General features: G+C 36.4%; 1 protein-coding gene across 2 annotated transcripts in view; it reads left to right on the top strand.

Annotated features, from left to right (window-relative positions):
* The window catches only part of TMX3 (thioredoxin related transmembrane protein 3), a 43,360-nt gene extending 22,637 nt beyond the window's left edge, over positions 1-20,723 (top strand). Inside the window, exons 9-16 of one of the 2 annotated variants that reach the window (XM_034996057.1) lie at positions 2,441-2,507; positions 6,027-6,125; positions 8,507-8,564; positions 8,753-8,806; positions 9,635-9,691; positions 13,796-13,925; positions 15,744-15,812; positions 17,386-20,723. In XM_034996057.1, coding sequence (XP_034851948.1) covers positions 2,441-2,507; positions 6,027-6,125; positions 8,507-8,564; positions 8,753-8,806; positions 9,635-9,691; positions 13,796-13,925; positions 15,744-15,812; positions 17,386-17,643 — 792 coding nt within the window. In that variant the 3' untranslated portion in view covers positions 17,644-20,723. Of the gene's footprint in view, positions 1-2,440; positions 2,508-6,026; positions 6,126-8,506; positions 8,565-8,752; positions 8,807-9,634; positions 9,692-11,709; positions 11,779-13,795; positions 13,926-15,743; positions 15,813-17,385 lie in introns of those variants that run through there. The other variant, XR_004677644.1, reaches the window with a different exon arrangement.
* The last annotated feature ends 6,582 nt before the right edge of the window (positions 20,724-27,305 follow it).

Genomic DNA, 27,305 nt, shown 5'->3' on the forward strand with positions numbered 1-27,305 from the left:
AAAAAATCGAAAACCGTTTTTTTTTCACAAAGGTATGTCATATTACACATTTGATTAATTTTTGTTTAATATCTTTTTAACATTTAAATATTTTTAAGAAGATTGTAGACTTGCATAGAGTGTGTGTCTAGTGCTTCTTGCAATATGTATATAAATGTTTATCTTATAAATGTAATATATTCTGAAATGATTTTCAATTCCTTGGGAGAACCTCAGACAAATCTGGTCAGCTTAAACTTGTTTTTAGGTTTACTTAGTTTTGTCTCAGGAGCTATTTTGCATATTTTATGTGTATGCATTTACTTTTGATGGGGAGGAGATGATAGGGTGGAAGAAGAGCCGTATGTGCCATTAGATTCTCACATAGATGCTCAGGAAGTTACGAACCTCTATTCTGGAAAGTCTTAAGATATCTCAGTGTGATGTAAAGGCCTAGAATGGATGGAATCTAGTTCTAGGCCCAGGCCTGGAACTCTTAACCCATTCTCCTCTCCAAAGCCCAGTGGACCACATTTTAGTATTAGAGATGAGAATGTACATCGTACCCTCACCTGTGAAGCTTTCCAAGCAATTTACTTGGAGTGCACCGGAGGGCATGCTGCGTTCTGGGCCCTGACACCATCTGGCACCACCCCAGTCCTTGTGTAGTGACAGATGTTTTAGATCAAAATTCTAGCGCCTAGAACATCTATGTGGGTGGGCACAAACAGTATCTGCTATGAGGGCATTCTTTTGGTTATTATGTATTGTTTCTATTATTATTGGCCTCTCAACTAGTTTCCTCAAACATTCCTTAATTATTCCTGCAAATATCAATATCTGTCATCTCTTTTTTTTCTGTGTTTGGTTGCAGAAGTCTGCTAGGGGAATCAGTGTTCTTTCAGAGTAATAGGATTTTTACTCCCATAGAGAATTCTCAAATAAGGACAAAGCCCATGATTTTATATTTCCCCCCATATTTTGAATTTTAATGTTTGGTTATGCAAAGTTTCCTTAGTTTTACAGCTCGTATTTATGGAAACCCTAGTAAGTATATTAAAGGGATATAAAGATGAATCAAGGCAATTTCTGACTTCACGATACTTAAAGGTGAATGGAGAAAAATGGCCTGTAGACAAATAACTGTAATATAAGATAACGAGTTTCAGGGAATGCAAGGGAAGAGGAGGAGGGATTCAGAATATGTGGAGATCAATGGCTGCAAGTTACATCTATATACTAATGTTATAGTATGGTCAACTCAGGGGTATCCTTAAAAGAGAGAGGTGCTGGATGCTATAAAATACTCGCGGAGCACCTTTGTGGATGCGTTGCCAAGAGCAGGTGAGTAGAGGCGTACTTGATGATAGAGCCTCACCAGAGAGCTTTACCACTGCCCTTCAAATAGTTACTTTCATGGTGCTGTACCATTTTTTTCTTTTCTTTTTTTTTAAAAGATTTTATTTATTTATTTGAGAGAGCGAGAATGAGAAAGAGTACATGAGAGGGGGGAGGATCAGAGGGAGAAGCAGGCTCCTCGCCGAGCAGGGAGCCCGATGTGGGACTCGATCCTGGGACTCCAGGATCATGACCTGAGCCGAAGGCAGTTGCTTAACCAACTGAGCCACCCAGGCGCCCGGTGCTGTACCATTTTTTAGTAGTTGTGTAAGAGATCATTCTATATTACCTGAGGTATGCCTTACCCCTTCTCTGTATTTCCAGGGCAGCCGTCTCTATTTTTATTTTATTGTTACAGTTATTTTTATTTTATTAGTTATCTAATGATTATTGTTACTTTTCAGTATTAACCACAGCACGTAATAATTCTTTGTGGCTAACCCATGGGGATACTGATTATTATAATTTTAGTATTTTGAAATAATTATAGCACAGGTATAAGAAGCAGGTACCATCTGAAATAATTTCTTATTAGTTGCCATTATAAGTTCCCATTTATAAAGCCAATTTACATTTTAAACCTACTCTCACATATGTTAGTGGATCTAACTTTGCTAACTCTGCAGTGAGGTGGAGACTCAGTGTCCCTGATTTACAGAGGAGGAAGCCAACTCCCGGACAGCAACGGACTCCCGTGTCCCATAGCCAGGAACGGTGGGGAAGGACTTGAACCTGCCAGTGCTGATTGTTACCTTAGCCACTGCTCTTTAACCTCAGACTGTGTCTCGTCCTGTACTTCCTGGGATGTCTTCGGTCTCGATTATCAACTAAGAATAATCTACGGTTTTCTCAGTAGCAAACACGGGCACTGTGCCAGGGGATGTTTTTAAAGAGATAAACCTGTCCTTGGATGACCTTGGGATTGACCTTGGGATCTTTTTAACTGTAACAGTTTTGTTATTGTTGTGGTTTTTTTCTGGTATCTTTCAATACTTTTGAAATCATAGCTACCAATTAAAATTGTTTTAATGATAAAAGTTATTTACACATCTCATTTTTGCAGTATGTGACACTGAAGGAGATGCCTGCTGTGCTTGTTTTCAAAGATGAAACTTACTTTGTTTATGATGGTAAGTTCCAATGTTTTAACTCATATAAAACATGTTAAAATTAAAATGCTGTGGCTATTATAGGACTTTGGTGTTGATGAAAGATTTGGTAGGTGCAACTACTTCTTACATTTCCCATTAGTTGAATGACTGACAGATTTTTCTTACCCTTCAACTTGAGTTTTTCCATCTAGTCTGCTTTCTGGGTTCTGCCTACAATGATTTTGGGGGGGGGCGGGGTCAGGTCATTGGCCTTTTGAGACATGAACTCGATACATTTCTGTACATTATTTTAAAACATTCAAAATTATTCATATAAAAAAAAGGATCTAACATTTCAGACTCACAAAAAGGTGAGGAAATAAAACTCCTTCAGTAGTGGTAAAGCCCCTGGAAGATGTATTCTTCCCTGGCTCCATCTCTCCCTCCCTGATAGAAGTAACCACTCACCTGTTATTCAGCATTTCTTCGTTGAAGTAAATACTTGGTCTATTTTTTTAAATACTTTTGTTATACAAACATACATCATAATAAAGACAATGCTAGAATGGTAAAATCCTGTGTACACACCCATCACCCAGGTTAGACAGTTAACCAAGGTCTTAACACATTTGCTTCAACAATTTTTTTCTTCGTTGAAGTATTTTAAAGCAAATCCCAGAGGTTTTTCATCACTGCGTGCTTCATTATGCATCTCTTTAAAAATGTCCTTTTTTTTAATAGAATAACTATATGCTGTTACAACACTTAATAAAATTCACAATAATTCCTTGGTGTTATCAGATACCTACTCCCACCATTCCCAGACTGTGCAATGAGGTACCTCAGGCCAGTGCAGCAAAGTCACAGGGGCTCCAGGAGAAATTTTAGATTTTGAGAGAAACAGTGAAACTCAGCATCTTTCGGATATCACGCAGCCACTCAAAAGCAAAGTAAATGCAAAGTCATGCCTAATAGCATTCTTTGTAACTTTCTAAATTACAGTTTAATAAAGTAGAAGCTTCAGTTTATTTCCACTAACTACATTTGAAATACTCAGTGCCCTTGTGTGGCTTTTTATTACCATGTTGGAGAATGCAGATATGGAACATTGTATTCATTGCAGAAATATTCTAGAATGTTCTTATTTTATAACAGAAAAGAAACTAGGACTACTTGAGAGCTGTAAGCTTTGGTTTGCTTAAATAATTCAAATGAATAGAATATCTAATAAAAGGAATATTCTGATTTTTTTTAGTAAAATGAACATTTTAATTATTTTTTTTCTGGTTTTTATTTCTTTTTCTTTTTTTTTATTTTATTATGTTATGAATCAAAGTCAACACCCAAAGAACATTTTAATTATCTTAACAATCATGAATACGAAGCATTTCTAAAGTCTCCTGTCTTCATTATTTTTAAATAAATTGAGGACTGAATTTACTTTTTGTAAAGTATAACAGTATAACAACTACCATTTGTTCTATTTTATGCAACAGGTACTAATTATGTACTTCACTTGATATTTTCATTTTATCCTCGTCATAATCTGTGAGGGTAGATAGTAAGGCAGATAAATTACTATCCTGAGATTATGAAAAAGATAACTAAGAGTATTAGATAAGCAAATAGATGTATAATTAAATCACAAGCTCATTGATTTGCTCATTCATTTGCTCACTGGATACTTATTGTCTGTATTAGATACTGGGCTTGAAAAGGAAGTTAAGAGGAACTTGCATATATGAAAATATGAGAAGGAAAATAATGCATATCTGCACCAATTCTATTCATTTGCTCTTTGATTATTGCACTCCTTGTATGATAAGCACTTAACTTATATTGTCTTATTTGATCATTACAGCAGTGCTTTTGAGATCAGTATTCTTATTGTTTTACAAATGAAGAAATAGGATTAAAGAGGATTTTTCCCCCAAGTTAAAATAGTTAATAGTATAATCAGGCGTCAGCCTTCATATCTCTTGTTCTAGTTCTAGTATGAGTTTGTTAATACTTCAGGGAGCCACTTTATTTTTGGAATAAGCCTGATCATAATCTGTTTGGATGTAAATCTGTTCTATAATCATGGCTAAGAAAGTGCCCCTTCTCTTCTCTCCATGTTTCAAATGTGGCCTCCCATGAGTGACCAGGAGGAATAGGATAAGTACCTTTCGCTGTTGGAGAGGTCATCATTTTCTAACGTGCAGTAGTTAGTATTTAGGACCTGCCTGAAGCCTTCAGAAAACACAGAGAGTTTACCTTGAATGCCTAGTCTAATATTTAAATGTTGTCAATAAGTTTAGAAGCTTTGGGATAGGGGCTCAGGAGGATGGTTTATTTTCTAATGAGTTTCAGGTGTATCACTTTGTATAATCTTAAAACATTTGCTTTTAACCTGGAGTGGAGTGGAGATTGTGGCCCCAGTACTCAACTCCTAGTTTTATGTTTATTTTTCTAATGTGTAAGTCCAAATCCATAAATACTTTCAGATTTGCATTGTCACTTATTTTATAGGTTTGATAACTTGAAAATGTTTTGTTTAGCAATGCAAGTGACAGACAAAGCACATCTTTCAAGAAATTAAAATCCAGTCTTCAGCCAAACATTTTGGTAGGCTTTTACATCAGCTTCTTTTCGTGCAGTTATAATAATTCACAGTTCCTTCAGAATTGTATTTCTAATTGGGACATAATATTTCTCTTGATATTACAAATGTTTTCTGTCTGCTTAGCAGGGGAATTATTTGATGTTGGAAAAAAGGTTAAAATACTACGGCTTTCTATGTGTGTTGTGTTTTACATACAAGAAAGGGTTGTAAAAAGAGGTAGAAATGTCATAAAATAGAAAGCAGGAAAGAAAATAAAAAGTTATTCATACTGCCATCATTCAAGGATAACTATCAACCCAGGATAACCATTTAGTAGGAGTGTATGTCTTCATTTAATCATTCTGTCAGTTTTTCTTCATACTTTCTGTTTTACAAAGTTACAGTCATACTGTGATAATGTTTTGCAACCTGCTTTTACCACTTAATTATTAATTTTTTAAAAACCTATAAATGGGGGTGCCTGGGTGGCTCAGTCATTAAGTGTCTGCCTTCGGCTCAGGTCATGATCCCAGGGTCCTGGGATGAGCCCGGCATTGGGCTCCCTGCTCGGCGGGAGGCCTGCTTCTCCCTCTCCCACTCCCCTCTGCTGTGTTCCCTCTCTCACTGTGTCTCTCGCTGTCAAATAAATAAATCAAATCTTTAAAAAAAAAAAAAAAAAAAAAACTATAAATGGTCTTCCTCAATATGTACCATAATTATTTAAATTATTTCCTGTTTAGGGTATTTCACTTATTTCCTTTATTTTTATTTATTTATCTTTTGCTTGCTTTGTCCACTAATGCTTTTGTATGTCTCATTGTTTGCTTAGAATAGATTCCTAAAAATTAAATTTATGAATTTAAGATTATGATTCTAGGTCAAGGCATTTCATACGTGTATAGCTAGATTAGAACATTATAAACATTTTAAAGTTTTATTTACATATAACTTATTAGCTTTGTTTTATTTTTAAGAGTATGAGGATGGTGATCTGTCATCTTGGATCAACAGGGAGAGGTTTCAGAACTACCTTACTATGGATGGCTTCCTCTTGTATGAACTTGGAGACACCGGTAACAAGCATATATACAACCTCCATCACTCTGCAGAATTTTCCTTAATTGATTTCTTAAATGTGATTCTGTAGGAAATGAATTTTAAGCTCTCTTTCATAATTTCCTTCCTTTTTAAGACTTGGATGCCAGTTCTTCTTCATGAGAATATAGGTCAATATTAACAAAGAACAAACATTTGTATGGGGAACAAAGATGAGTTAGAAAAGGTTTACTAGTTAGAACTGATAGCAACAGGAAAAGCAGAGCCTGGATAATAAGGAAATGAGAAAAAATAACCAGGAAGCTATATTAGGAGCTGATTTTGTAGTAGGAGTTGGAATACAACTCATCACCACCTTTGAGGCCTGCTTTTTTTAGTTGTGAGGAAAATATGGACAACATACTGGCATGGTTTCTTAAAGTCACAAGATTGAAAATGACAAGCAAAGTAAATATATTTACAGATGCATAAATGAAAGCTATAAGAAGCTGATTGGAGGGTCTCAGGTAGATGTAAACTACCAAAACTATACGAAGCTAACCATGTAAGTTTTAGGAGGAAGTGTTTTGTAAATTTATAATGAATTACAAATGAGAAATAAATCATGGATATTATTGCCATATTTGTTTTCATTCACAACTTCATGATAAGTGGAAGGGAAATACAGTTTTAGATTTAAAAAAACGGGAAAATTTTACTCAAGGTTTGTTTGTTTTTTTTAATATATGAGTAGTAGTGTGCATAGATTTTCCTCTTCATGATTTCCTGCTTTTGAATCTGATTAATAATACGAATTAGAAATGTTCTAATAGGTTCTCATGTTATTTTCAAACTCTTAGGATATTTGTTCTGGCTCCAGAGCCTGCTTATTCATGTTCTGTGTCTGGTGACATTTCTGTCTTTGTTTATCCTTACAGAGGGAGGCGTGTGTTAGCTCAGTACTGGAAGTTGATGTGGATACTGTCAAAGATTGTGGGTTTACTTTTGGATTTTTTCAGACTCGTGTGAAGGGAAAAGGGAACAATGTAGGAATATAGTAGCTTTGCTTTCAGTTCAGTAATCATAGGAGATAGCGTGACCTTGAGGTAATTCAAATAGGCAGCTCTGGCTCTACTCAAATAGTTTCTTCTCCCAGATTAATTTGGAAAGAAGTTGACTATGGACAGTTCATTTTTTTGTATCCAACATAATTGCCCTTGTTCGCTTTGCGTCTGTGGCTCTGTTCCTGCCCATTGTCCCACCTGGCGACTCACCACACAAGTACAGAGATCCTGGCTCTCCGTGGTTTCAGACACTTCTTGTCTTTCTCGGAAGTCCTGGTGACGGCGGGTCCCTGCGTCTTCTGACCCCGCCTCAATCTCTGTCTCCTCTCACTCTGGTCTTTCCTCACTCTCCCTTCTCCAGCCACACTGACTTCTCGGTTTCTTAGAAAGGCTGTGCACCTGGCATCAATGCACCTTTATAGCTGGAAGTGGATAGTTAATTTGTGTTCATCCATTAGACTCAGACCAAATATTGCTTCCTAAGAAAATCTTTTACTGATCCCCTCAAACTACTTAATTTACTCTGTAGGACTCTTTTATCCCTGTTTCCTTTCCTTCAGAGCTCTTCTCCTTGTTAACCGTACATTTTTTCTTTGTTGTAAATGATCTTTTTGTGTTTCTGTTGTTTTCCCTACTAGACTGTGCTTTCCACGAGTTCAGGGCTGTCTGTGTGTGTTCATCACTCTCCAGGTCCGTCCCACAGCTAGTAAGTGGTGGTGCTTCACAGGTGTTTCCCCGGCCTAGAACAGAATACACACACTGAACTGCAGCATCTGGTCTTCTGATTCCAATACCAGTTCTCTGGATATTATGTCATGCTGTCTGCTAGAGGATGTTAGAGAAGAATGTGATTTATGTTGTGTGTAGGGTTAAGTAAATTTGAGTCAGTTTTGTTTTGTGTATTATTACTGGCAAGTAGTGATGTGACCCATGGTACTGAAGGGAATAGCATGTAAAAATCCTTCTCTTGTTATATGTCATTCTTTTAGAGCTACAGTAATTAATAATAAATTTGTTTTATCATTAATGATAAATAATAAATAAATTTATTTTATTTCTTAATGTCAGATTTTGACAAAGTATTCATTTTAGTCAGTTTGTGGGTACTGAAAACAGTACAATTTGAGTATATAAATTGTTAAATATTTACTGTTATTTACATTTGGGGGATGGGAGGTAGGATTAGTCACTTCCAGTTGACTAATTCATTGATTCATTCTGCTGTGCATAACATGTAGCATAACGAATTAAATTCTAGAAACTACTTACTAATTCCCAATTCACAGCTACAATAATAATTGAGAAGTTTGTATAATGAGGGCTATTGAATTTAGATATGTCATTCTTAATTTCAGGAAAGCTTGTGGCTATTGCAGTTATTGATGAGAAAAATACATCAATTGAACATACCAGGTATAGTGTCTTGAAATAGTTTTAAGCTTCACATACCATCTAATTCAGACTTTACGTGGCCTCAGATAAACTTGATGTAGTATTCTTATTTTTCCCACAGTATTAGATAAGGCAGCAGATATTATAATTGAAAAATGATAATATATTTTTGAAGTGAAGAGATGAAATATTTATGTATTCTTTCACAGATTAAAGTCAATTATTCAGGAAGTTGCTAGAGATTACAGAGACCAGTTCCACAGGTAGGTGGTTGCATTCAGGAACATTCATTTATCTTTGTTTAATTATATTTTGTAATTTAGTAAAGCAAAAGTGGTACTATTTTATTCTTTCAAAGGTGAATCAAGATACTGAAATGAATTATAGTATGTTGCATTTCAGTATGAATTGTTTGGACTTGCTAATACAAGTAAAAAAAAACCTTTATAACTTGTATCCTAATTGCTTCTTGATGGTATTTGGGATACATTTGTTGTAAGGAAATATGAACAAGTACTGATACATTTGAGATAAAGTTAAATGAGCAATCACAATTTAGATATAGACAGATGATGATTATAACAGGAATTCAGAGAATAACTGGGTATAAAAAATAAGTGTTCTTGTTGCTTTGTGCCAAATCATTCTGTTTGTTGCTGCCATAAGAGACAGTCTGTAAATTTGGTATATTTTTTAATTATTCCCTTTTTATTCTGAGTCTTCTAATGATTTATCGGTGATATATATTTATATTTCTTCTGTTACATAGTATGAGCATGTTATTAGTCCTTTTGTAAACAAAGTGGGTCATTTTTCTTGAGCGTGTTTTAATTAGAAATGCTTATATTGCTCTGCATTTTAAATAGAGAGCGGAAATATCTTAGAATTTATTTAATTCTACTCTGTATTTTATCTCAGAAGCCAGTAGAATTCATACTCTTTTCTACATTTATCTTATGTGATTTGTATGTTAAATGTTTACACTGTTTACATGCTTACCAAGCCCTGAAGTTCAGTTCTTGGTACATATTTACCTTGTTTCGTCTCTAATACTGCTCTCTTTTTTCCTTTTGGTTATTGTTGTTGGGTAGGGATTTTCAGTTTGGCCATATGGATGGAAATGACTATATAAATACCTTGCTGATGGAGTAAGTAAAGTTTTAAATGATTAAATGATTTTGCTATCAATTCTGTCAATTTTTAAATTTCTGTTTCTGAGACACTTTTAAAAGCATTACTAGCTGGGAAGAAAGTGAACTTTTCATCTATGCTGACGCAGATATTCTCCCATCAAATATCTTACTTTAGTTTTTAAATATAAATTTGAAACTCACTGAACTTTAATATTGCTCCATATTAAAAAAAATTCCATGTTAAAAATTTAACTCTGAATTCCATGTATTTTGGAAAGAAGACAGCATTCAAAATTTAAAAATTTTATAGTTTCTGTTTAACACACACTTTACCTAAAGTTCAGTTTCAATGAGTAAATGTAATTTAGGAAATTTTTACATCGAAGAATTAGCTGCTATACTAGAAGAATTTATTTTAACACAGTAAAAATAACTTTATAGGGAAAGTATACAATTTTAAAATAATTCTATCAGTTATGTTTATGACATAAAAATCTGATTTGCCACTTCAAAAAGTTATTAGAAAACATTTATCACACTTACAGTAAATTAATTTCAAGTAAGAGCCTACTCTATGCAGCAGACATTTAGTATTTCCTGTATGCCACACACTGTGTTTGGTCCTGTTGATACAGAAAATAAGTAGAGTCCCTGTCTTCAAATGCTTGGAGTCTGCTGGTAAGACAGCATAGTCCTTGCAGAACTGTATGAAAAGGTCTTCACAGTAGAGAGTTCTGGAAACATGCCCGCTCCCACCTCCCCCGCAGTGCACACAAAGCTGGAAGGGATCGGAATATGCTTACCAGAGGAGGCAGTAATGCAGAGAGGTTACCTCGAAGAAGAATGCAGAGGCGTTATTTCAGACACACAAGAGGTGGTAGGAAGATGGGGCTTTGAGAGTGTGGAGCTTAGAAACAGCCCCTGACGTGAAGATGGGGGAGCTCGCCAGCGACAAGGGACCTTGTCCGACAGCGTTGAGTTCCCAGTTCACGTTACCGTGACGTTGTGTTTCGGATTCTCCAGCTTTGCTTAGTAGCGGAGTTGGAGCCGTTGCCTTCACTCGTGTTTCGGCGTATTATTCCATTTTCCAAGTAAGAACACGGGAAATAAAAATGAAGCTTACAACCCAAAACAACATTCATAATTTTCAGGTGAAAGCCTAAAATTATAAAGTAGTGTTACCTTTATTCATTTTTACTTATTATCCCTCTTATTCCAATAAGAATGTGAGAGTTTTTGCCAGTGATAAAAAGTACCAGATTATAATGAAGAAATCAAGACAAAGGAAAATAAAATAAAGGATCTATATTATCTTAGGTATTTATCATTTATAGGTAATTATTAAAGGTACTTGAAAATTTGGGCCCTGATTTTTTAATACTCGAAACAAAGTAGAAAAACATTATTTACACATTTCCCGTAGCCTGTAAAATAACTGTTGGTTATAAGGAGTATGGCAGATCTTGTAGAAACCTAAGAGAAATTGTTATGCTATAGAATCTCACAAAGGGGGACACTGTAATAGAAATATGTTATTAGTAGGATTTTTATAGTATATATATTAGGGGGTTTGATAGAACCATTTCTTATAATGTCCTTCAAGGCAAGCCAATATTCAGTAAAACATTGTAAGAGGCTAAAGCAATTTGGGTCCAATAAACAATTCCTTGATTCAGGGCAATATTCAGAATATGTACAGATGGATGGATGGATATTCCTTCATGAGTATGATTGTTAATGTGAGTTGTGAGATAGCAGAAATTTTGAGCTACAGTTGTGGTCTGAGAACAACAGTAATCTCTACTGCCAACACCTTGTTGTGTTGTGTTGTTTGTTTGTTACTCATATCTTGCTTTTTTTTTCCTTTTTTGAAAGAAGAGAAAGTGTATGATGATGGTTATGTGATAATAATTGAAAGTCCTTATTGAACACTTAATTCTGTGACCGACACTGGACTGAGTGGTCAATCGGTATTTTTTAACTTTTACAATAACTCAGTAAGGTGTAAGTACTATTATTTCCATTTTATATAGATGAGGAAATTGAAATTTCTTAGAAGAAACTCAAGGAAGTTAAATAATATGCCAAAGGATGTCCAACAAGTAAGTTAAAGAGATCCAGTTCTGAAATCCAGATCTTGCTCACTCCAAAGCTCTTCCGTGACATTAATATTGTCAGAGAAATTAGTGGAATTTAATAGGTATTGATGCCTAAGTGTTTTTAACTTAGGGCAAATTACATGATGTTATGTAAGATAGTTATACAGCAGCACTGTTTTTTAAATCATCTCAAAATAAATAGCGTACTGTCAGACCCTAAATCTGTTAAATTGTTTTGTTTTGGGTTTTTGTGAATATAGTTAAGAGGGAATAGTATGAAATGATATTTTCCATTCCCATCATTATTGAAATTGATTTATTTCACAACAGATAGTTTCTAGTCCCACTGTGTATTTAAATTTCTTATAATACGTATTTTTATAGGCAGGCCAAGTTCTGATCCATTCTGATTTTTGGTACTTATGCATCATTATAACTAATAACTAAACTGCTATAAATCAAAAAGTTGTCTTTTGTATTTTTTATGAACAGGAGTGAAGCTAAGATTTTTTTTTTAATTGTACAGTCAGCTAACTCTTGCCTAATAACAATACCGGATAATCAACCACCCTGATACCCAGTGACGTCAAGCTGTAATATGTATTCTCTCTCACTTAACCTGGGCTTGGCTGACGTTGACTGGGCAGATAGATGTGGCTCCACACTGCCACGGAGGTTCGGTCTGCACGGTCTTGCGTGTCCTGGCCCTGGAAGGGTATTTCCCTGGGGAGTCGTGTGGCACTCACAGAAACACAGGAAGGCAAGCCTAGCCATGCACGCACATTTCAAGCCTCTGCTTGAGTCACGTCTGTTAACCTTCCCTTTGGCCAAGTCACACAGCTGAGCCCAACATCATGAGTCACATGAGCGTGTTTTGCCTAACTGGGAAAAGGTCATGGCTTGGGGAGAGTAGAGAATTATGAGCAAGAAAGCAATCTACTGGACTCCGTTACTTGTGTGGTGATAATACAGTGGTGTGAATCGCTTCTACTGTAGAGTTTTGTCCTTTTGCATAATATTTTCACATAAACATACCAATAACCATAAACCTGTGTGCAGGTGACATACAGAATTAAGCACCCCCTTCTTTTTATGATTATGCAACAACCTATCCTTGAAAGGAAAAAAAATTATTTCAATTAAATGACACCTATTAGTAACATTTTTTGTCTGCAAACTGATGTCTAGCGAATCAGTGAAGCGGCGGAGGATGCGGCGGAATACGTAGTGGGATAGTGGGAGTTCAGAGAATTTGGAATAGTATTTATTGAACACAAGGTACTGTGCTGAATATATAACTTGAGTTTTCTCACATAATTTTTACAACAAAATAGGTACCCTCCCACTACTCACCTTGTATCCATTTACACATGAAAAACGTTACACTTAAAAAAACAGATTATGGGAAAGCCCCAGGCTTCAACACAAGCAGTGTGCCTCCACAGACCCTGCTCTTTCCTATCTCCTGTCCTCAGTGCCACTTGACTGGACTGGGTTTGTGTGACCAACACTGGTGGGATTTGGGTGGCAAGGGATAAGGTTGCCCAGAAATTGGTACTTCATACATAATAATTTTTAATTTAATCATTAATACTCAGCTGTCTGATATTACATATTAGAATGTTTTCTTTTGCTTTTTTTTTTTTAAGAGAGCAAATGGGAGGGAGGGTGGGAGGAGGGGAGAGGGAATCTCCAGCAATCTCCCCTCTGAGCAAGGTGCCCCTTACAGAGCTCGATCTCATGACCCTGAGATCACAACCTGAGCTGAAATCAAGAATCATACACTTAACCGACTGAGCCACCCAGGTGCCCCAAAATGTTTTTCATATAATCTTAATTTAGCTATGTCTTAAAGTGATGCACAATTTGAAATTTTCTTCGTGTAAGCATAGGGAGGCAAAGCTATTAATACAGCTTCCTCCTTTTGTGATTATAGTTACTTAGATATAAATGAATATCAGAATATTTGTTATTTCTGTGTTTAATGTGTATTTTGATTTCTTTGTTTTTCTGTTTTCAGTGAACTGAAAGTCCCAACTGTGGTTGTACTGAATACTTCAAACCAACAATACTTTTTACTAGATAGACAGATCAAGAATACCGAGGACATGGTACAGTTCATTAATAACATCTTGGATGGCACAGTAGAGGTGAGTCGTTCACTTCCATTTCAAAGGAACAATGGGAGGAGGTCGAGGAGAAACAAGCTTTCTTCTTTTCCTCTGATTCTGAAAGGAAGAGTCATCACCTGGGGTGAGGGGCAGTCCTCCCCACCTTGCTTCTCTCACATCACAGAGCCACATTCTCAGACATAGAAGGTTCTTCTGTGGAAGAGGCTGCTCATGGGTGGGAATGTCTCTTTTAGGGTTATTTGGAAGACATTTTTGGTTGTCACAGTGAGTGGGAGGTGTTGTTGCCATTTGGAGTTGGGCTGTGGGTGCTGAGAGGTCTGCAGTGTGCAGAGCTATCCCAGTAGTGAACCTTCCTGGCGGCCCTTAACCTTTCTGGGTTAAAGAGTCTCATTGGATTAAGTTATTCAGATTGCTTTTTTAAGAAAACCTGTGAATAAGACCACCATTTCTTAAAAGATAAGGAAATGTACTGAGAATCTGAGCTTCAGTGGAGAGTTCCAAATCCAATTATATAAAATATTTCTCAGAAATAATGAATGGAGAAAGAGTGAATACCTACCATTTACATTGACATGGATAGAACTGGAAGGTTTTATGCTCAGTGAAATAAATCAAGCAGAGAAAGACAGTTATCATATGGTTTCACTCATATGTGGAATATAAGAAGTAGTGCAGAGGACCACAGGGGAAGGGAGGGAAAACTGAATGGGAAGAAATCAGAGAGGGAGACAAACCATGAGAGACTCTTGACTCCAGGAATCAAACTGAGAGTTGCAGAAAGGGAGGTGGGTGTGGGGGGATGGGGTAACTGGGGGATGGGCATTTAGGAGGGCACGTGATGTGGTGAGCACTGGGTGTTATATGCAATTGATGAATCGTTGAACATTACATCAAAAAACCAATGATGTACTATATATTTGCTAATTGGATTTAAATTAAAAGAAATAATGGATAGTCTTAACTTTCCATTTTTTTCTATAAATCTTATTGCAGTGTAATTCAAACTGTGAGTTGCAATCCACATTACAGGGCCATGAAGTTACCTCAGCACATTGTGGCCAGCATGCCTCTTCTTTCAACAGACTAGAATAAATCGAAAAAATATGAGACTTCTTGGCTTTTATGAAGTTAAATTACTATTTTGTGAGAGTTTTGTTTCAGCTTTTACAAACTTTATTTGAAAGTTGGCTCACAGAATAACAAGCATTTCTTTTTTGGAAACAGTCGCTTAGTAGGAATTTCATATTTGTGAAAATAATACTTATTGAAATAAAATTCACCTCTATGAGTGAGAACTCTTCTATGTGTAAGTTAGTGAAACCCAATTCAAACTGTTTGACAACAAAGAGAGCCTCACATAGTTTGGAAATTCAAGCAATGAGCCAGACTCAGGGATGGCCAAATGCAAGGATTTGATAGATTTTCGTCAGGGATTTTTCTCTGCCTTTCTGCACTTTTGGGTGGGGTGTGGCGGGGGGGGGGCTTCATTCTTAGGGAGATTCTCCCTACACAATAGCAAAGATACCCTGCTGCAACTTTAGTTTAACAGGCTCAGCTGACTTCTGAAATTAGGCAGGCCTGGACTGGTGGGTCAGCCTCATCCAGGCTGCTTGGAGTATGACAGGGAGACTGAATTCTTCACACAGGAAAGCAGACAGAAGGTGAGACAGAAAAAACAGTAAATATGTACTGCATTGCTCTTCCAGGTGCTTTTTGTAATCTCCTGGAGTCAACCCTTGACCTGCAGTTATAGAATTATAGAACAGAAAAGTGAAGTCATGGTACTTAAATAACAATTTAATTGTTTTGTTTTGTTTTTTTCCTGTTAAACTTAAGGCCCAAGGAGGTGATAGCATTTTGCAGAGATTGAAAAGAATAGCATTTGATGCCAAATCTACTATTGTGGTGAGTTTTGACAGTTTGCTTAGTGTCATTGATAATTGAGAATATGTAGGTGTGTAGTTGCTTTATGTCTAATGAAGGTTAAATGATATTTCAAAGGATTAGGTAAAAATGCATCTTTAATTTGAAAGATAAGAACCAGTCCGTATTTACATTGAGAAAATATATTCTTCAGGTGGAAATTAAGTTTCTCTACTCATTTCTATGTGATGGTGAGTTAACTGGAATTCAGAATCTGTTACCTCAGTGACATGACTTGAAAGTGTTTCCAGAGTCTCTTTTCTCCTTCTGCCCTTTTCAGTCACTGGATCTGAATCTGCTTCAGCTCTCGGTCAGCTTGACAGCAGAGGCACTCCGAAATTTGTTTGAGCTTTAAACTTAGTTCTAGTTCTCTTCTTGAGCTCCATACTCCGTAGGTGTTTTCACTAAGGCCAAAAGCAGTCATTAAAGTAGAAATCCTTAAAACCAGCCCTTAGGACACTGTATCAGCTGCTGCTCTAACTTCCACGTGGGTTCTTCACTTCCTGTTACCGTCTCCCTCCGTTCTGTATACCGCTACACACGGAATAGGACTAAAATAGTCCGTTTTGATCACTTTCCTTCCCTTTTCCAGTGACACATGGGAGAATACTCTCTCCATCTCAGATGGTCTCATTATTTTTTGAATATTACGGAAGCTTCCCTGGTGCTTCTTGCTAGTGCTCACACTACCTCATTCTTACTCGTGCATAAATTTCTGCCTCAAACACCTTTATTCTGGGAGGCCTTCTTCCGTCCTCTCAGTCCAAAGTGACTTGCTGTCTGTGAATGTGCCTATATAGCTCTCGAGTTACAGTCATGAGCCACAGAGGATAGTAGAGTTGAAAAACCTATGCAGTAAAATTGCTTTTACTTTTCTGAGAACTGAGGAGATTGTGTATAAACTGAGGGAAATTATTAAGTTAATGTGGCTTAATACTATCCAGAAAGTAAAAAAATATTTAAAATGTCATATGAAGAGGAATGTGTATGTACCTTCTTTACGTTAAATGACCAGCCTTCTCACTGAGCGGATTCCTGGAGTCCAGGATACAACTCCGAAGCTGTTGGGCACGTAGTTGCCATTTCCAGAGAGACCTTTGTGGTTAATGTGAGGAAAATAAATGTCTTCAGAAAAGGTTATAAAATATCTGGTGCCTTTTTCTACTGCTGGGAGCTGGTTACACACACACACACACACACACACACACATGTGGTGTCTTTAACATGGTAGCTACTGCAGAAATACTGACACTGATTCATTGGAACTAAGAGCAAGTTGAATGGTAGCAAGAGGAAGAAATTTGCAGTGGTTTTAAAATCGGGGGGCGCCTGGGTGGCTCAGATGGTTGAGCGTCTGCCTTCAGCTCAGGTCATGCTCCCAGGGTTCTGGGATCGAGCCCTGCATCGGGCTCCCTGCTCCGCGGGGAGCCTGCTTCTCCCTCTGCCTCTCTCTCTCTCTCTGTCTCTTATGAATAAATAAATAAAATAAAATTGTTCATGTATTTTATACCAGAAAGCATAGGAGGAGAACTGAATTGTGATTATCTTCCCACAGTCTGTCTTCAAGAGCTCTCCACTTATGGGCTGCTTTCTCTTTGGCCTTCCACTGGGGGTCATCAGTATCATGTGCTATGGCATTTACACAGCTGACACAGATGGGGGTTACATTGAGGAACGGTACGAAGTATCCACAAGTGAAGTTGAAAGCCAGGAACCAACAGAAGAGAGCAAAGAACAGGAGCCAAGGAGTGGAGACGTCCTAGTGCCTACAGTGCAAGGACCCAAAGATGTATTGGAGAAGAAGAAAGATTGAGATTTTGCTAGTGCAGAATATTTGATAGGATTTCAAATTATTAAAGAGTCTATTTATTGAATTTAGACATTTAATCATGATCTTTAAAAAAGAGAATATGTTATTTGTATTTTGCTAATATCAACTTGCATGGATTAAAGTAGGCCTTCATAAATGGGGAAATGGTTGGAGCAAAGAGATGAAATGTGTCCTAAAAAAAATGAAGACACTCCATCAGAGTTCACCTTATGGATGTTATAGCAGATCAATTCTCTTGCATGTTTCTCTATCTGAGTATTCTGTGACACAATTAAAATTCTTGGGCAGAATATTTAAATTGGTCAATCAGGTAGAAGATACATGCTTGATAAAGAAAAACAATACCTTCACCTCCTACCATTCATTCGTTCTCGTATATTTTAGGTAAGATTTACATGGGCAAAATTAAGTCTTTAAAATTTAGGCACTTTAAGGAGAACTAACAACTTTTTCCATGGATGAAATTAAGATTATGACTTAGAAACAATTTGGTTTTATATAGCATAGCAATTTTATTTTTAGTTACTACTTTTAAAGGAGAGAAAATGTTCCTTTTTAACTTTACACTCAGTTACATTATTGAAAATTTCATATGGGTCTATAGAGTGGTAAAAACAGTCTTATGTTTAATCTTTGCAAAATAAATGGATTTGATTGGAACACTCATTTCAAACCATGCCCTGGGACATGCTTAGCAAGTGCCTCAGTGGTCACTGTAGGAAGGGGCGGGTCTCTGTTTTATATATTGGAATTTCTTCTAAAAATTTCCTTTGAGAAAAAGCTCCTACTGCTTTTTAAAAAGTAATATATATCATATTTTTTATGTTTATGGTATGGCAACGTTATGGTAACTTATGATATGGGTGTATCTGTGTGTATAATATACACACACATGCACAGTATATTTACATATACATATAAAATTTATTGACATGTCTGTTATGTAATTTTATGGGCATGTGTATGTTCATAATGAGTAATGAGTGACATAATCAACCTGTCAACAAAATTTATGATAATCCAGTGATTAAGAGATCTGCCAGTTACCTTCTCCATCCTCTCAGTTCTGACTCCCATTTCAGCCAGTGACCTCTCATCTTCTCTCTCTAATAATATAACATAGGAATTCTATCCTGAGTAATGTATAAAAATTGGCATTGTTTTAAGCAACATTATGGTGTGTTTATTGTAGATTATTTTTGAGCCCTTCATTGTAACTAAGTTTAGGATTTTTATTAGATGACCATTGTGTGGGTGATGATTAGAATGGTTTTTGTTAAACACTGAAAAATTCTTAATCACTTTAAAAATATGCAACTCATGGTCCTGATATTGAAGTTGTTTAGGGCTTTGGTCCTCAAAGCAGCTGTTGGTTACTTCTGGTGCCATGCTGATCACAGCTAAACTGAAGCTTGTATCTAAGTACTAGGAAGTTACTAGCAATTGTTTTATTGTATCCATGTGCTCTTTTAGCATATTGTAATTAAATGCTATTAATTTAACAAGTAGATTCCTCTCCAAAGAGTAATGAGGGGTTCTTTTGGAAGATAAATATTAATGTTCCCAGTGGTCAAGCTTGTTTTGCAGCAGTGAAAAAAAGCTTAGGTGAGTACAATGCCTCACTCGAGTCTAATCTAGTATGGAAGGTAAAACTTAGTCTCCATCAGGGACAGTAGGAAATTACAGAAAATGTCATGGTTTTCTTCTTCATGTTTATCATTATCAGATGTCCTTCATCTGCACATTTTTGGCCTTTCTCAGGCATCACTTATAAATGAAAGAACTCAGTAGAGAAAGATAAAAAAGTAAAAACTCAGTATGTATCAACAAACAAAAGTCCAGCCATCTTTGTATTCTGAGATTTGCTTGGTAATAAATTAATGCCTTAGTTCTTTGTTACCTTTTTCACAGCTCTCTACGTTGCCCCATATCCTATTCATGTTCCAAAGTGTCTATTAGGAAAACAAAATGTGTAGATGGTTTATAAGTGAATAATCTTTCTTTTTGCATTAGAATTTTGTTTTTTATTTATTTCTACTTTAGGATATTATCAGACTCCTCACAAAACAAATTTAAAATTTTTGTTCACTAGTATGCTTTTCCCTTTGATATGGTATCCGCACTTAACTAGGAATGCTATTTTCATTTCAGGAGAAAGTACTCCCAAATAACTTAATTTCTTAATGAATCTAGTAGTAGAATATAGATATCTTAATTCACTGGTGAATCATCTTATGATTACATATTAATGAGAATATCCTCCAGTAAGTTAGAGTTTTGCCTTTTCTTTCAGTTGCAATAAATTCTATTTCTAAATCCTAAAATTCAGAATTCTAGATGGCTTACTGTTGATAAGTCTGATGCTCAGACAATATTTAATTATATTTCGGAGAAAGAAAGTACATATTTTTTTCAAGCTATGCACCCCATTATAGCTTGCAATCCTTTTTGTTTTCTTCATCATACACATTAATATTTCTCTAGCTACTTTATTTGAAACTTGTTTGAAGTGTATTAGACCTAAATTTTTATTTTCTTCCTCACCCCTAGTGCTTCCCCAGTATCTGACTTAGAAATAGCATTAAGAGCCAGATGTCTAGAGGTTGAAGGAACCTATGTGAGTAGTTAAACATCTATATTATTTTTGTTTAGTGGATTTTTGTTGGTTTCTTGTGTTTTGCTTCAGGGGCTTTTCTGGTTTGGGTTTGCTAAAAAGCAATTTACGTATTTTCATCATTGCTTCATGTGATATGGAGGTAGGACAGGGAGAACTACTTAGCTATTCTTATTATGCAGACATTGTTCAAATAAACCAGTGTGGGATATTGAGACTATCATTTAATTGGTGGGATTAGGTTTGCCATTTTATTTTTATAAATATATATTTTTTCTGAATGTGTCTGAGTCCAAGAGTGGGCAAAAAATAATTTTCTACTTTGGACTAAATCTGTAAAGGTTTTTGAAAGTCTGTATTACTAACTTGTTGAATTCATGAAATTTTGCCTTAAGGCACCAATTGTAAACCTTTGATTTTCTAAAATAAATTAATTGAAAACATGTAATTTATTATTTTTACTATTTATATTTTGTTTTCAACACTAATAGTTCCTTGTGCAAGCAAAGAAGACAGCTAAGACTGATCCTCCACGAATTATTTTTCCTTTTATTAAATTGTGAGTTGTCATTATAGAAATATACAATGAGTTTAAACAGACTTGAGAAAGATCAGATTGCTATCTAATCTCCTTATAGAAGAACCTGAGATTCCTAGGTTATATATATTTTGTATTTGTAAAACCTGATTATGTTTAATAAATTGCAGGGTTTAAGAGTTGAAATAATTGGACTTGTGCCGTGATCAAAGGCTACATTGTGATCTTGGACATAACACAACCTCCTGTCCTTTTCATTGTCAGTAAAATGGGAATCCAAAGCCTCAAGACATTCTTTTATAAAATAGCATCAAATGGGGGGCGCCTGAGTGGCCCAGTCGTTAAGTGTCTGCCTTTGGCTCAGGTCATGATCCCAGGGTCCTGGGATCCAGCCCCGCATCGGGCTCTCTGCTTGGTGGGAAGCCTGCCTCTCCCTCTCCCACTTCCCCAGCATGTGTTCCTGCTCTTGCTATCTCTCCCTCTGTCAAATAAATAAAATCTTAAAAAATATATAGCATCAAATGGGGAGAGTATATCATGAAAAAAAGTTCTTAAAAATACTATTTTTTAAATTATTTTTTATATGCTACACCATGAACACTTTTTTTAAAAGGTTTTTTTTTTACTTATTCATTTGAGAGAGAGTAGCGAGTGAGAGCATGAGCAGGGGGAGGGTCAGAGGGAGAGGGAGAAGCGGGCTCCATCCATGGAGTAGGGCTCCATCCCAGGACCCCAGGGTCATGACCTGAGCTGAAGGCAGATGCTTAACCGAGCCACTCAGGCACCCAGACCATGAGCACAATTTTTTAATGAGAATTGTTCTGGCACGGGAATAACAGCCAAAAAATTGGCCCCACCCAGCACGGGAGTAATACAGACTAGCTGGTTAGAATGGACCTTCCCTGATACGAGTGACCAAATGCGTCCACTATGTGAATTACGTGGGTGATGACAGGCTCCTGGGTCCCTGCCAAGAGGCTGGACTATGTTGTGAGTATGGAGGCCCTGGTGTCAGTGCCTGGGTTCCAGTCCGGGCTCCATCACTTGGTGCGCAAAGCTGGGAAGATGCTCACCCTCCTTGCTCTGTGCTAATTCCAGGTTAATGGAACCCATCTCACTGGATTATGAGATTGAGTTACACATGAGGCATGTTTAGAAAATGACTGGCACATGAAAACAGCTCAGAAATTATAACATGTATGTATCCAATTGATTTTTCTTCTTACTCCTCTTAGAATTTATATCATTGTTTACCACAGAGAAAAGCCAAGACTTTAAGAATATGAAATACTAATATGTTTAAATTTGCTTGGCTACCTTTTGCAATTCAAGCTCTAACATTTTGGATAGACATGAAAAGAAGTTGACATTTCTTTACCATTGAAATTAAATATAATTGCAAACATTTAGGTTCATAAACCTCCAAAAATCCTTTGGGTTTTGTGCTTTCAGTGAAAATGAATACACATAAGAGGATATAAGTATCCAGTGGGATTATTGGCATGTGTAAATAGTTTAGACGGATAGCAATGTTATTTGGACACAGATTTAGAATATTAATGGATACTGAATATAGATGATTTGGTTTTCCCGCAAGCCTTTCAGACAACAGTCCTCAGCCCCTCTGCTTTCCTCCAAGTCCATCTCCCTATAAACTGAAAAGGGATTGTCAACAACTAGTAAAAACGTGGCAATTGTTTTCTTGCAGTTTATTCTTTCAACAAATGTTTTTTACCTGTCTCCTGGGTACTGCTGAGCATACAGTAGTAAAGGATGGCCAAGAGCGAGTTTCCTTCTGACACTGAGATTCTGTGAGGCGGCCAACATAAGCACTAAAGCCATCCACTATGTCGTTTTACAATTGTTCCTTCTCTTTCCAACAAAAAATTTAAAAAAATAAAAATTGGCCAATTTTAATATGTTACATTTAGTAAATTTTAGTTGGGTGGTGGAAGCAGTCCAGTGAAACTGAGGCATATGTAGTAGTAACTGAGGATATTCTACTCGTTCACATTTTTCACATGGCTGCGTCACTGTCTCCTGTCACTACGTTCACTCATGGATTTATTTACGTAATTGGTTTTCTTCCATCACAGTTGGATGATATTCCAGTTTCTCAACATGTCTGATGCTAATCCCTAGAAATTCTGTTCCAAACCATAAGAACCCAGTCAAAAAGACAGTAAATACTTAGATTTTAATGACTCATACAATGACTTTTGATAGTTAAAATTTTGAGGTTGTACACACAGAAATAATCTGCGTAACTAATAAATCTATGTTAAAGTCCTCTGTCTCCTTTTTATTTTTAAGCTGATTGTCAACGGAACTTTATGAGATTCTGAATTGGCATAATAGAGATTTTAAGATCATATGTCTTCTCCAAACAATGCTTTATTGTTCTAAATCCATTAATTGGAAGACTGACTTAATCTCAAAGATTTTTGTTAGATAGAAGGTGACTCTTTTTTACAAGGGATAATTTTGGAAGGAGTAAAAGATTCACTTTATATTTGGACACAGGTTAATTCACATTTTTCATGAAAGACTAATTAGGTATCTTAGTTTCCAAGATTATTATATAAACCTCTCCTGCCCAAATTACCACACTTGATACAGTCTATTCTGAGTTGTTGATAGTATAATCTCAAAATCTGAATTGCTATCCTTCAAAATAATGTGTCACCCCACCCCACCCCCTTGTAGATACTAAGTCATTCAATTAACATATGAAACCTAACAGTAATTTTTACAGGGGCCAAACAACCTCTAGCAAGATATAGTGAGAATTTTTTTCCAAATAGATCCACCATTATTTATGAAATTATTAGATACTCCTCGATATATTGTGGAGAAAAGTCATTGATACTTATTTTTTTATATTTACAATATGACATATATAGTTTGAAAGAGCCTTGAGATGAACTAAGGTTGAGACCTCAGTAGCATTACTTGATAATTGCTTACATCTAAAAAATGACTTCACTTTTATTACTCATTTTGTTAGCAGAGTCGAAATGGGATGGGAGGAGGGAGGTCGTGATGTGTTCATCGTTCCCTTCTGAGCAGTGTTCTGCACGTGCATACAAAGGCTGATGTTTTATGGGACTTGGCAGAAAAATGTCAGGATATTAGGGCATGTTGCTACTCCTGTGCATCTTCAGGAAGGTCCTTACAAGAAAGAGACAGCATAAGAAAGCTGGAAGGGAGCATGCACCTCTGCTAAGAGAACCTTCTGCCTGGGGTCAACAGTAAACATGACTGACATAACCTTTTTCACTTGCAAAAAGCAAATTCCTTCCTACAAGCTTAATTTAATTTAAGGATCACTCTCATATATTGGGGAACAATAGATAAATTAGAGTCTGACCACATAACTCACTTGACTGCCAAGGGATGATCTAACTAGCTATCTGGTAAAATATGATATTTCTAGGAAGTAGTAATTGCTATGTATTTAGATATTCTTATACAAATTTCTGTGGGGATAAGAATTTCAATAAATGGTACTGAATCAATCGGCTATCCCTATGGGAAAAAGTAAATGTTGATCCTTACCTAAATACCATACATAAAAATTAATTCAAGATGGATCATAAACCTAAATATAGAAAAATAAATTTTTCTTGGAGGAAATCTTCATGACCTTTGGTAGAGAACAAATGCCCAAAGAGGATACAAATAACAGAACCATAAAAAATCAATTAGATTTTGTTAAAATTAAGAATTTCTGTTTATGAAAAGATGCCAGTAAGTGAGTGAAAAGGAAGAGATATTCACAACACTTATATCTGCCAAAGAACTTGTGTCCAGGATATACAGAATATACACTTTCAAATCAATAAGGAAAAGACAACCCAATGTGAAAAATGAACACATGACCTGAATAGGAACCTTAAGAAAAGACTATTCAAATGGTCAAAAACCTGTTTAGCAGGTGCTCAACATCATTCCTCATTCAGTTTCTTGATTTTAAAAATCTACATGTGGACATCTCACAAGTTTGTATCTTCACCTTGAACTCCAGACTTTATGTCCAGTTCAACATTCTCCACTTGGGTGTTTAGTAAGCAACCCAAACAACATATCCAAAGTACCGGTTGTCCACCAAGTACCTGCTTATGCTCAGTCTTCCTGGATCAATCCGAGACTTCTTTCCTTCAACACCTCTTATCTAACCTCTTAGAAATTTTGTTAGTGATATCTTTAAAATATACTTAGAAGCCAGACTTCACAGCACTGTACAGGTTAGCATCCTGGTTGAGACCACCACATCCCCATCGCCAGGCTTCCCTGCTTACACCACTGCCTGACTGCAGTCTACTATCCAAAGAGCAGCTAAACAGATCTTTTTTTATAATGTAAGGCAGATCATAGTATTTTTCGTCTCAAAACATTCCAGTGACTTCCTACCTTAGTGTCACAAAGAAGGTCCTTACCATGGACTATGTTATTGATTGAAATGTGTCCCCCCAAATTCATATGTTGAAGTCCTAACCCCTAGTACCTCACGATGTGACCTTATTTGGAAACAGGGTCATTGCAGATGTAATTAGTTAAAATGAGGTCATACTGGAGTAGAGTGGATCCTAATAGAAAGGGGAAATTTGGAGACAAACACATATTCAGGGAGAATACCATGTGAAGGTGAAGGGAGAGTTTGGGGTGATGCTTCTACAAACCAAGGAATGCCAAAGATTGGCAACAAACCATGGGAGCCTGGAGAAAGGCCTGCAGCAGATTCCCCACCACAGCCTCAGAAGGAACCAACCCTGAAGACACTTTGATTTTGGACTTCTGACCTCCAGAAATGTGAGACAATAACTTTGTTGTTTAAACCATAGTTTGTGGTACTTTGTTACAGCAACCCTACTAAACTGATACAACTTAAAATTATTTTTTACAACCTTCCTGACCCTGACCATATTAATCTCCTCCCCACCTCCCCACCCCTCTTGCTCATTCCATTCCATCTTCCTGCCCTCTTGTTCCTGGAGCTCCTTTGCACTTGCTGTTTCCTCTGGCTAGAATAACATTCTCCTGGACATCCACATGATTCACTCCCTCCTTACTGGAAGTCACCTTATCATTAACGCCTTTATTAACCATTCTGCATGAATTAGACCTCCTGGCCCCCAGTTTTTCCTAACCCCTTTGCTGCTTTATTTTCTACAAGCACTTCTTTATAATTTTATGTATTGTTTGCTTACTGCCTGCTTCCCCCCTTAAATACACACTAATGTAAGCCGTGAATGGTCAGAACATTATCTGATTTTTTCAAGGCTACATTCTCAGTTCCTGAAACATGGTTGGCAGGAAGTATGCATTCAATAAATATTTATAGAATAAATGAATGGATGAATGAGTAAGTGAATATATTGTATTTATATAATGATGTATTTATTACTGGTATGTTAGTGTTGAAGATTTCTGATTTTTACAAAAATCAGAAAGACTTATTTTAATTAAAGATTTTAAGTGCATGTTCCAAAAGTATCTGGATACTTACTGATTGAGCAATGGGAAATATAAGTAATTAACATGAAAGAGTCATAAGCTTTGGAAATATTTTATGTTTTAGTATGGAAGATTTATATACTATTTAGCTTGGGATCCAAAATCTTAAAAGCTATACAGTCATTGAAAATAAGAATAGATCAGAGGTCAAGAACTATGAAAACTTTTAGGTAACCAAATATTCTCCAACCCTCAAATACTACTGAAAAATAAACAATTAGCTCTTTTGCAAATGTCAGTCTAAAACTGTTAGCCTTGGCACCTGGGTGGCTCAGTCAGTTAAGCGTCCGACTCTTGGTTCTGGCTGAGGTCATGATCTCAGGGTCGTGAAATCAAGCCCAGTGTCAGGCTCTGCACTCAGCAGGGAGTCTGCTTGAGATTCTCTTTCCCTCTCCCTCGGCCCCTTTCCCCACGCATGCTCATACATGCCAATGGCACACCCTCTCTCTTTCTCTCTCAAATAAATAAATCTTTTTTAAAAATTTAAAAAACATAAAATTGTTAGCCTTGTGGTGATAATTACTATATTTTAAGTTACAGATTCTTAACCAGTAGTGCTTATCAGAATTACATAAGCACCCATTGCCTCAGATGATTTATAAAATACACATAAGCCCTAGAAAATCCATTGGGTTGGTTTTGGATGAGCTTCGGCTTGAAACTAAAACAAAGAGGAAAAAAAGTCTCCCCAGTTGATCTTGATGTCTACTCCCAGTTGCAAACCAATGGTTTAAGTGATGATTAGGAAAGGTAAAAGTGTCAGCGCCTTTAAAAGAAGTTGTGTTTTCTGTGATTTCCTTGTGAGCATTTAGAGGTCAAATATGACACAAGAGCATGATATGCTTCAGTTCCCCTTCACGACCCCGCAGCCTCAGCCAACCGTGAGCAAACGTGCTCAAACAACAGTAGCAGCTTCAGGGAAGTGGTTTTTATTCTTGTGAACAAGAAAGTAGGTTATGTCCAGCTGGGATTATT

The sequence above is a fragment of the Mirounga leonina genome, unplaced genomic scaffold (genome assembly GCF_011800145.1).
Source record: "Mirounga leonina isolate KUSES-001 unplaced genomic scaffold, KU_Mleo_1.0 Mir_93, whole genome shotgun sequence".
Taxonomy (NCBI): domain Eukaryota; kingdom Metazoa; phylum Chordata; class Mammalia; order Carnivora; family Phocidae; genus Mirounga; species Mirounga leonina.